This window comes from Cryptomeria japonica, chromosome 2, assembly GCF_030272615.1.
Source record: "Cryptomeria japonica chromosome 2, Sugi_1.0, whole genome shotgun sequence".
In the NCBI taxonomy this organism is placed as follows: Eukaryota; Viridiplantae; Streptophyta; class Pinopsida; order Cupressales; family Cupressaceae; genus Cryptomeria; species Cryptomeria japonica.
In genome coordinates, this window is record NC_081406.1 from 654367970 (window position 1) to 654380163 (window position 12194).

Here is a 12194-nt window from a genome sequence, read left to right on the forward strand (position 1 = left end):
GCTCTACATTTTCATGAGTCTCTATTTTTGAGAGTTTAGAGTTAGAATTTTTGAGAAATCATCCAAGCCAAATAGGAAATTCATGCTCAGAACAGTGTCTAGACATCGTCAAAGCACTCAAAAGGCTTGAAGGATGAAGATCGCAATTGCTATGAGTCAATTCTGACACCTTCCTATTTCTTAGGAATTTTGCTTTTTTGCTTTTTTGCTTTTTTTATTTTTGCCAATTTGGGACCAATCCAAGAAGCAACTTTTTTTGGCCTGCTTTTTGCTTTTTTGCTTTCTTGCTTTTTTTTTGCTTTTTAATGCTTTTTTGAAAGTAGACCTAGGGTTGGATCCCTCAGGTCATGGCATCAGCGCCCATGTCTTCAGAATCGAAAAATCATGTCTCTAAGTGTAAAAAGCAAGGTAAAAACCCTAGGCTAGGGTTTTGTTCCAGATGTTCCAAATAGACAACATGACAAATCAAACATTAACATGGCAGATCAAACTGAAATTGTCCAATGGTGGCAAGATTGGAAGGTGGCATACAAGCATAATGGCCAAGTCATGGCAAAGTCCGCCCTCCTCTTAGCATGTCCAAGAGCACTTCAAGTCCCCCCCCCTTATGAAGAATGTCCAATGAAGAGCAAAGTCCGCCAATAGTTAAGGAAGAAAGGCACAAAGAAGTCAAAGTCCGACCTAGGCATATGGAAAGATGTCAAAACCAAGTTGAAGTCTGCCTAGCCCAAGAGAAGAATGGCCAAACACCCTCCAAAGTCCGCCCAAGAAGAAGATGGCACAAGGTAGAGTAAAGTCCGCCTAAGGGGGAAGTTGGATGTGTCTAGGAGAAGTTGAAGTTCGACTTGCAATATGATTTCAATGCCTAAACGCTAAGCAAGTCCGCCATGTGCCAAGAGAAGGTGAAGTTCGCCATGTGCCAAGAGAAGGTAAAGTTCACCAAGGCAAAGATGAACTTGTCCAAACAATGTCAAAGTCTGCCTTGGCACTTAAGTTGAAAATGTCCAAACAATTAGTAAGTCTGCCGATCACCAAAGCATGAGAAATACATAAAGTTTTCCATGGATAAAATGAAAATTCGGCATAATTGGAAGAGTTGGTAAAACAAGTTCAACACTTGGAAAAAATTCAATTTTCCAACAATAAGATTGAGTTTCAATTTTAGAAAAAAAATTCGAAAAATTCCATGCCAACTCGCCCATAGAGGAGATTGAGTTTCCATTTTGGGAGAAATAAAACAAGTCCAAGTTCGATGAATATTTAAAAAAACATGAAGATTCCTAAAAATCGAATTGCTCAACAACTCTATATCAACTCAAACTGTCACTTCAAATTCATTATCAAGTTTGAAGGTTGAAAGTTCGATTGCAATGGGTAAAAGATAGAATTTTTGAAGAAGAATTTCTGGAGAAAGAGAATTTTCAAAGAGGAAGGCAAAGAATAAGTAAAATTTTCTAAGTGATAATTCCCAGAGAATAAAGTGCTTTTCTGAGTTAAAGACAGAATTTTCAGAATTAAAGGCAAATTTTCACCAAAACTAGTCAAAAGTAAATTCCAGAAGTTCAAAAATTCACGTTTTTGACTGATTTCTTCTGTCTTTATCATTTATTTCTTGAAACCTGCTAAGTATTTAGCCAATTTCGTCCATTTTCAGACTGATTTTTCACAGAATTTTAGCTTTTCGACAGGCTGAAAGTGAAATCCTGAGATAAAACGTTCAGAATCAGAGTTAAACTTTAAAATTTTCTCAAAAATGTTAAATTTTCCATGTCTTTTGCAGGTTAATGACTACCAAGGGAGTTCCTTCAAGGAAAGCTCGGATGAAATTCACCAGTAAGGGGTTGCAGCCGGAGTCAAAGATCAATTCCAAATGGAAAAATGTCACAGACACCAACCTCGGGCACGTAGACTTCAAGGACTTCAAAAAGAGAATGTATGGGCTAGATGGATTTTCGCCAACACCTATTGCTCACCAGATGATGAGAAATCGCATCGTCCAAGCGACGGGATTTCCACCAGCTATGGAATGTGCAAAACTTATGGTTGAATATGCCATGCACTAAAATACCCAAGAAAGAGAAATTGTTGTGCCAGATGGAAGAGTCTTGGCTCATCTTGGAGAATTAGCCATTCAAGAGGCATTCGAGATTCCGAGCTACAACAAGACTTCCTATATAACCAAGGAGCAAACTAGAAGACTTTATGAAGATCAGCTTGAACTCTGTGCAACCAATGTTAATAAGTCATGGCTAGAGAAACCGAGGCCCAGTCTCAAGAAGATGCCAAAGAAATTATTCTGCACTGACTTCAAAGAAGACTATGGCGATCTCATTTTACTACTGAATAGAATAATGGGCACCCCTCAGGGTTCACCATTTGAAACCTAGAAGTATTATTTTATTGATGAGATCACCTCAGGAGTAAAAATGTTCAATTGGTCCCGAATAATCAGTGATAATCTTGACGAACAGCTAAAGAATTTGAAAAGGACGAAGTCCTTTTACATGAGCTCCTACATAGTCTACCTGCTGGCAAGAAACTGGAGATACACTAGATTGATTTGCAGAGGCGAGGTAGGCAATGGTGAAAATGAGTTTAAGTCCTATGACTGTTATCTGCAGCTGCAGCTAAGCGAGAAGGCCCACTTCAGGCGGGTGAATGATGCGTTCCTGATGTATATCACCAGAACATTGCAAGGAGGAACCCATCAAAAACTCACTCTAGAAGCCAAAAGTTTAATAAGCAAGTATGGATCCTAGTTTATCCAATTTTCAAGATTCAAATACATAAGAGTCCAGGGGTTTATCGGATGTCCTTATCGGCTTCCGATTTATCCCACCAATAGAATGGTCTTGTTTGCACTTTGCTCCCAAAGTTCCAAAACTCTGCCCACCATTTAATTTCAAATTTTCATGTTTTTTATGTTTATTAGTGTAAGATTTACATAGTGTGGCAAAGTTTCATTTACAGTTCTTATACTTATTCCTTACACATCTTTTTATAACAAATTTTTCAAGTGCTATATGTATTTGCACCACCTCCCCTCCCAAAACCTGTCTCCACGTCCCCCGTCAGGAAACTCGGTGGAACATAGGACAAAAGAAATCTTTGGGAGGATACATCAAGTCCTTCTATCATTCTTTCACTGGTGCATTTATTTCATTTTTTCTCTTTTAAAGAGAAGTTTTTTACCATGTGGTATTCTCTTTTTTTTTCGATTATGAGAGCATTTGTTTGTGCATTGTTCCTCATCAAGCCTTGTGGCTGAGATCCATCCATGCATCCATTCATTGCATTCATCATTAATTTTTAGCTTCTCCCTAAGGTGGTCTTAAGGGGGGGCTATTGAAATAATTAGGTAACCACCTTATTATTAATTAATCAATCATTAATTACTTAAGTCCCCAATTACTTTATTACACTTAAGCAAAACGTGAGTGCTTTTCTATATTTAAGTTAAGCTAAGGTCATGTTGTCTCGAGTCATAAGATATAAACACTTGTCATGGTCTAATTTAATCCTCACCTAGGTTTTAGATCTAGAGTTTTATCTTTAAGCTTTTATAGATATATCGTAATCATTGTAATTCATCCAAGTTTATTCGATCAATAGATACAAGCATATCAATCATGCTTTCTTAAATTAATCTCTCTCTCAAGGTTGTAAAGCACACAATCATGGCTTTTTCTCTTCAAATGCGATAGGCCTTTTGGTTGCAAGTGATTTATGGGAGCTATGGAACTAGCTATCAGTGATTACATCTAGAAGAAATATCATGTAGTTTTTCAAACCATCACATTTGGAAAAATCATGCAAATACTTATGTCTTAAAGATTTTAAAAAATCTGTGGCAAAAAACATCACATAAAACTAGGTTTTGAGCATAATCATTCTATCTATGCCATAGCACAAAAAACTCCATAAGTGTTTTCAACTCACAAAAATTTGAAAGCTTAGTAAACTTGTGTGATTTTCTGCTCAGAAATTGTTTATGACAAACCTAAAAGCATTTCCAGGCTTCTGATACTACAAATGCACTTCCTCGATAAGCCGAAATTTCTAATACCTAAGGCAATATGAAGATATGGAGTTATAGATGTATATATGGGTCCCAGGCTGTATGTAGCTGTAGAAGTTCAACAGCTCCAACATTTCTAGAATACAACAATAGGACAGCTAAAGATATGATATTAAAACAGAGAGTCTAAAATTGAATCAAGTAATTTTATCAGACCTCAATAGCACACATACACTCTGCCTTCCAAATATTAAATATCAACTAACATCTTTTGGGCTTACAAAGACCTAAAGGTGCAAGCAGGCCCGATTATACATCCTGGAAGATTTTGAGGTGACAGATATGATTGTAAATGAAGGTGGGCATGCTATATATTCCTGGGAAGAATAAGATACGGATGCAGAGTATACTTTGCTATATGCTTAATGTTGCCAAACATATAGTACATAACAATATGGAAATTTCTGTTCAATACCTTTCTCATAGAAAGTGTGACTTGTTCCTTAAGAGAACCTCCAAAAAGTGATCGCAAATCTGAGCTCCATCCAAATAGGCCTCTCCATTCATTATACAAGCACTGAAAAAAAAATAACACAAATGATGATGGCAATGGACACACCTGAGAAATTTAAATGGTTAATTATTTGTGATGATATCTTCCTATCAGATTTTGTAACAACTATCTTCAATATACTGACAAAATACATAGAATCCCATATGTCACAGCATTTTTTACCCATAGCAGTAATTTCTTCAACATACAAAAATACAAGTGTACAGAAAAATTTATTCTTCACAGAGACTAAAACGATAACAATATTGGAAGTTTTTTGCTCTTTGATAAAGATGTTGCAAATACAAGAATGAATGTACAAAATGTCTGAACAAAAGAGAAAATATAATTAAGTATGTTGTCATTAAAATTAAAAGTTGTTGAAATAAAAACTAATTCTGCACTGAAATTTGAGATAAAGGAAATCTTTGAATTTTCAAGTCCTATCCACTACCTCCTGTTATTCCAGCAATTTCACTTGCCCTTGCCCTCTGTATTTAGCCAGTTGGCAAATAGGTGCTAGCAGCTACAGATAGTCATTTCACATTAACACAAACTCATAGCAAAAGTAAGACACGAAAAGATGACAATTCTAGTATTTGAGAAGAAATCAGATCGCATTTTATGTAGAAACATCTGAAAATTACTAGATTGAAATTTAATAAAATAATTTATATTATAAAAATCCAACTTGAATACAATAACATTGTTTGGAAAAAAAAAATGGTAAAATGACATAACAAAGAAAACCCAACTGTTGGTGTTGGAAATAAGCCACACCCGGACCGACGATGGACTGGTCCAAGGGGGGCCAGTAGCTCAGTGGTAGAGCACTCCAGCAGCGTATGGAAGGTCCTAGGTTCGAGTCCTAGCTGGTCCATGTCTCAACATGGTATCGGAGCCAGGTCCAAGCTAGGAGCCCCAAGCACACGAGAGGTGTGGCTTAAGGGGGGGTGTTGGTGTTGGAAATAAGCCACACCCAAACTGACGATGGACTGGTCCAAGAGGGGCCAGTAGCTCAGTGGTAGAGCACTCCAGCAGCGTATGGAAGGTCCTAGGTTTGAGTCCTAGCTGGTCCATGTCTCAACACCAACAAGAGTGCATTTAATAGCAAAGAAAGATCAATTATAATTTATAATTTATTTACAGTGTTTCTCTAAGTTTTGGGGATGGGTAACTGGTTTCAGGAACAACTAACTTTTTTCGTGAAATTGCAGACAGCAGGGTAACAGCTCTTAAAAATAAATATATAAAATATTTGAAATTTATAAATACAAATAAATCAAAAATACCTAAAAATCACATAAAGAACCCAAAAGATGCTGAAATTTTAAAGAATACATAGAATGACAATTAATTGATTCCATAATCCATCTGATAGATTGATAATCATAGACATAATATGAAGCGTGATTTATATTGAGAGAAGCCAAAAAGAGAAATGATGCATTATGAATAGTACATAGGTACATCAAGCAACAAGCCCAGGAATCAGATTAATTATCCAATTGACATCATGGAAACTGCTGCTCTTCCTCTTCCTCAAATCCTCTTCTCTTTTAATGAATGCACAAAAACAAGGGCACTAGAACTAGAAACCTGATAATACTCTCTGAGAACTTGTTCATATGCATTGACAAACCAAGGATGAGGTACTAGTTGTATAAGTTGGTTTATATTGAAACTTATTGTCTATGAATTCTTCTTTGGAAGATCTTTAAAACCTACATAGCTGAAAGTTGCTGGTTTCTTCTTTTTCAAACACAGAGACAATAACTCTCCTGCCATACAAGAGCTGTCCGGTAATTTTCAATTGTGCCAATGATATTTTCAATGCTTCACTCACAATCTCTTTTGGTGAATGCAAAAGCAGCAACAGTGCTAATCTAAGTTACCAGTCCTTGTATTGGTTCGGTTTCGGGTTTGCAGGTTCAGTTTGCGGGGTTGTGTTGACGTGTATTTTGTACACAATCATACACAGGATAAAATACCCAAGGGTACCTTATCCTCTCTTGAATAAAATCTCTAACTGCTGAAGATATCGCAAGAAGGATCAGTTAGGGTGACTTCAATGTTCTTTTAAGTAGGGTCTCTACGTGTGGATAAGCACCAGTGGTCGTTGTGATTGCTGTTTCATCAAGGGGTCTTACGCCAAACCCGAACTGCAGGAACAGGGTTTCCTAATACTAACAAGCTCTCAAAAAAGATCAAAAGAGTAGGGCTTGCAAGGGATCTAGTCTAATCTAATCCTAAGAATGACTCAATGTGGATGAGACTTGGCGAGATTCTACCAACTTCAATATTGCCATAAAATAACAACTCAATTGAAATTGATGCGATCTTCTAAGGTAACAAATGATTTTTCAATTCATCAAGGATCATAGGCACTACCACGAAGGCACATATCCAAGATACAACAATGATTGAAAGTTTAAGTGATTCAAGTTGATCCAGTTGACCACGCAAGGCGTTCCTACAATCAGCAAGAAGCTAGTGGTTTGGAAAGTGAATCTCACCGACGATCAAGTCCAACACTTTGTCCTTCAAATTAAAACACTACTTTGATTGAGAATGATTCAAGACAATGAACAACCATGAAGATAACCACAAGAATTGCAATAAAACACCATAACTTCAATATTTTATTGATCTCAAAGCCATCATGAACAACAATTGTTTGAAATTCCTTCTTCAAAGCTCAATCTTGCTACAAAATACTTGCTTCTCTAATCACTAATGCTGATATCTAATCTCTAGTTTCTAGTTCTAGTTTTAAAATGAAAAGAAATGAGGGTATATATAGCATCCTCAATTACAATGAACGGTCTAGATCAAAAAGAAGATCAATGGCCAAGATTATGACACCTAAACCCTAATTAGGGTTTTATTACAAGAATTCCCCTTTTATTGCACAACATTAAATGCATAGACAAATATTAAATTTGGCACGAAAATCTAGGAGACATAGACCAATGACAATTAAGGTGCCACATCATCTATAACAACCTCATCTAGAATCTTATTCCCTTTCCAATGCTCCTTTTTAGCATATGCAATGAATCTAGACACGATTCCTTCGATCTCAGCAATTGGAATCTCGGGAAGATTCTTCAATCGTTCTTCTAAGTGGATGACCTGATCAAATGCCTTGAGAAGAGTAGCATCCCATTCAGGTTCAAGTTCCTTGGTCTTCTCAATCAAGAGCATGGTGGCAAACATCTGATCTCGTTGCTCATTTGTAATAACATTCTCATCTTTGCAAAAGATGACCTTGACTCTATCTTCCAATTCCTGCAAATCCACATCTGTCTCAACTTCGATCCTCCTGCCAAGAATAGTACGTAGTACCTCAAACACTCTGTCCTGGATCGGGTGGATAACCTCCTCAACATGATTGCATCTAGTACTGATGTCCTCGAAGAGAACTTCCTTCATCTGGAGTAAAGTCGACCACTGAAGTAAACTATGAGGTCCTCCATCCATTATCTTTTCTTGCACTAGAACCTTCCTTGATGTTTGTCTGATTACTTGCAGGACAGGAATGATAACATCCTTAGTATGAGCAAAAGCAGCTACAGTTATCATCAAGTTGTGGATGACCTCAAGAACTTGAATAGCTCGATGAATGGTCTGCATCATCCTTGTTGCAAATTCAATAGCAACTGTATGGGATTTGTCAATCCATAAGCTCATAAGCTGAACCAAACTCCTGACTCTCTCTGCCTCGCCAACTAATTCAAGGGGAAGTGCCTGTGTAGGAGATACTGCTGGATCCTGACGTCTCAAAGGCTGATTGAGATGGCTAAAGTAGCCTCTCCAAGCACTGACCTCTCGCTCAAGCTTCCTATTCTTTTCCATTTCTTCCCTAAGCTTGTCTTTAAGTGCCTCAAATGAATCAGTGGCATCATCCAACGTCTGTTCGGCTGTGGGTGGACCAAGCTCAAATGTCTCTACATCATATTCCTCTGCGAGGATCTCACCTTCATACTTGTCCACTGCCGGTGTAGCTATCTGCAATTTCCTGGATCCTGTCTCATCTCTGATCATCTTGGACATCTTAGTAGCCTTCCTCTTCTCTGTCATCTTTTGAGAATCTCCAACAAGGCTCTCTAAATCAATCACACTGTCCTCGTCTTCGATCACAATCACCCTTGTAAGTCTTTCCTTTAACCAATCTAGGATGGTCGATCTTGTTTCTCTAACCTGTATCTCATTGGGCAATGTTTCTTCTTCTCTGAGAGGAGACGTTACTTCATTATCTTCCTTATCTTCATGTAGCTCATTAGCTTGGAGAGACCCACTTGGTGACCTTCGAGGTGCCTGTCCTTCTTTATCGTTCTGTACCATTGATTCCATAGACTCCTCTATTTCAAGTGTCCTCTTCTCAAGTCGAGAAGATGTGCCGGATGAACGATCTCGGTTGGCCTCTTGCTTCTTCTTGGAAGATTCCTTTTTTTCAGGTCTCTCTTTCCTTTTCGAGCCTCTTGGATGGGGATTGCCCTCACTTACACTTCGAAGGTTGCCTTCGCTTGCATTTCTGGGATTAGGATTACCCTCACTTACACTTGCTCCTCCTTCAACTGGTTTTTCTTCCAAAGTGAAAGTCATAGATATACCTTGCTCTCTCAACTTCTGATGCTGCACATCAACCCATCTGCGAGTACAAGACAAGACTGGAGCCATCAAAGCATCTAGATCTACAACCTCGGGTTCGTTCCAATCTAGCCTCACTGATTTGCTTTCTCGATCATAAGATGATTGGAGATGTCTGCCACTGTCCTGAGCTTGGTCGGCCACTCTATAAATTTTGCATTTCCTGATGAAGTCTAAAGGCAATCTAGAATGCATCTTTCTTTTCACTTCAAGGTCATCCAAGAGATTCATCACAAAGTCTTCTACCTGAGGTTCATGTTTATATTTTCTTCCGACCGTCTCCTCTATATACCCATATGGATCAAAGCTCTCTCTCAAGGCAAAGAATGAAAATGAATATAAAGCTAACTCCTTCTCTGCATCATCCATGGCTAGAGCATTAGGACATACCTCAACTGAATTCCCCAATATGATAGGCACAGGAACTCCATTTCCATGTCTGTGTCTGAATGCTTTCACATAAGCTGCCAACTGTCTTGTTACCTCAAGTAACACTATTCTGTCTGTCGGATATCTCGGCAACATATAAGGAGGTGAAGGACATCCATGAACTCTAATATATGTAAATTTCTGGAATTGGATAAACCATGCACCGTACCTCTTTACAAGCTCTTGTGCATCCTGAGATAACCGGTTGTGAATCCCGCCTTGCAATATCCTGGTGATGTTCATCGTGAATGTATCATTGACTAACTTGTAGTTACTCTCTGGCGGATGATGCAAGTGAACATAAGAATCACAAACTCTGACCTCGCCGGGTCCTCTTCCAATCACTCCTCTGTGAGGTAGTCCTGCATACTCAAAGCTCCTGATCAAGGCATATATGATGTATGAACTCATGTGGAAAGACTTAGTAGCCTTCAATCTCCTTAACTGTACGTCCAAGCAATGGCTAATCATTCTATCCCAATGGATTGTTCCTTTTCCCTGAACTATCACTTGGATGAAGCAGAACATCCACTTCTCAAAATAGAAGGCTTGAGGGGCTCCTGTGACTCGGTTGAGTAGTGTTATCAAATCTCTGTACTCCTCCTGGAAGTCGATCCTATGTGGTGTGTTCGGAATCTTGCTCAGGCGAGGACGACTCTTGAGTAACCAATTCTTGTTGATGATGCTTAGGCAAGTGTCTGGATCATCTTCATACATGGACCTGGCTCCTTCTATGCTTTTATAAATCATATCTTTATGTTCTGGCAAGTGAAGAGCTTCACTGATAGCTTCCTCTGAAAGATAAGCAAAAGTGTCTCCTTCCTTGGACACTATCGATCTGGACTGTGGATCATAATGGCGAGCACACTCGATCATCAACTCATGGCACTGGATTGCTGGAGGGAAGCCGGCCGCCTTGATAATGCCACTTTCAATTATTCTCCTTGCGACAGGTGATGGCTTGCCAATGTAGGGGACCTCTCGAAACTTCTTCACACTGAAGTTGCCCAAGTTGGTATCTCCAATGTTGCTCCACTTCGACACGATCTTGGTCTCCAATTCTTCGTTCTTCTGATCTTCCTTCATGAGAGCTGGACGACTGGTAGATGCTCCCACCTTTGGGGTCGCCATTGTAACACCTACACAACATTTCATAATAAGTAATAGATTTTGCAATGTATAAACATAGATTAGATTAGAGATTGAATTTAGGAAACTTCATGATAAGTCTTTGAGTTATCATTTCCTAAATTCGATTGAGCTACAGGAAATTCAAAATTTCAAAATTCAAAATTTAAGATATGACGATCAAGATTCAAAATTCAAGACAAGGGAAGACTTCGCCATACCTCACTTGAGAGCTAACTCTAAAAAAGCAAAATAAGGAAATTTGCCTAGGCAAAAATCGAAATTTGAAGTATCAATGCGATCCTCCTCTAGCAAAGGCGCCTTCCTTGTCAACTTCGCCAACTTTTGGGGTCTTCAACGTCTTGATGGCAAATTCGCTCCACTTGAACACAAACCAAGTTCGCACTTCCCTTCGAATGGAAATTTAACACCTCTCCTTGATGAAATTCGCACCTTGTAATTGTCTTCTCCAAATCGCATGCAAAGGATGATTGAATGATGTTTTAAAATGCCATATCACACCCCCTATATATAAATGCTTACCCCCTTAATTACCTCAAGGCCGACTTTGGAAATAAGGCAAAATAAAAAACAAATTTTAAATAAAAATCAAGGCCGACTTTTTTAAAATATGGAAAATAAAACCCAAGCGCCCCAATTTATTTATTTAAAATAATAATTAATTAATTTAATGCCTTCATATTTAATAGTTTCGATTTTTAAAGGCAAAATTAATTAATTAAATGTCTTGTGCGCACCCATTAAATGCTAATTTTAATTAAATATTTCAAGTTTTATCGAATTTTAGCATTTAATATAATTCAAAAATGATGTTAGCGCCAAAACATGGGAGATGTAAGGGGTACAAACCACATCGCTCTGGTCCCTGGGAGAGGGACAGGAGCGATCTAGCATTTTACTTTTTGAATTTCTTGCCTTTTACGTTCAAAACCACTTCCTCTACGTTGAGACTGGCATTTTCATCGGGAATCTCGAGCTTGATCTATTCAATTTTGTAGATGAATGCCTCTTAAGATCATTATCGCCCTGGTCCTTGACTGGAGGACAGGAGCGATCTTGCATTTACTCCTTGGTCTTTGCTTTTTTAATCACTAATTTGCATCACTAGGCAAGTAACAATTTTATCCTTTCATTCCACGCATACTTACTTGTCCTTTACAAAGCAAATTTGATATTTGAGTGTTTATCGCCCTGGTCCTTGACTGGAGGACAGGAGCGAACTTTGAATTCTAACTCAAATTCGTCATCTTTTAACCTTAGCTCTTTGTTCATCACCTTTCAAATGACATTTCGGTTCTTGTGTAACCTTGCTTTGATGTGATCTAGGAAGAAAAATGATTGATTTCATGAATATCGCCCTGGTCCTTGACTGAAGGACAGGAGCGAACTTTA

General features: G+C 38.3%; 1 protein-coding gene across 1 annotated transcript in view; it reads right to left on the reverse strand.

Moving 5' to 3' along the window:
- Positions 1–12194, reverse strand: part of LOC131067700 (E3 ubiquitin-protein ligase SPL2) — a 51753-nt gene that overhangs the window by 21935 nt on the left and 17624 nt on the right. Inside the window, exon 2 of the mRNA XM_058002813.2 lies at positions 4494–4595. Within this exon, the coding sequence (XP_057858796.1) occupies positions 4494–4595 (102 nt within the window). The remainder of the gene's footprint in view (positions 1–4493; positions 4596–12194) is intronic.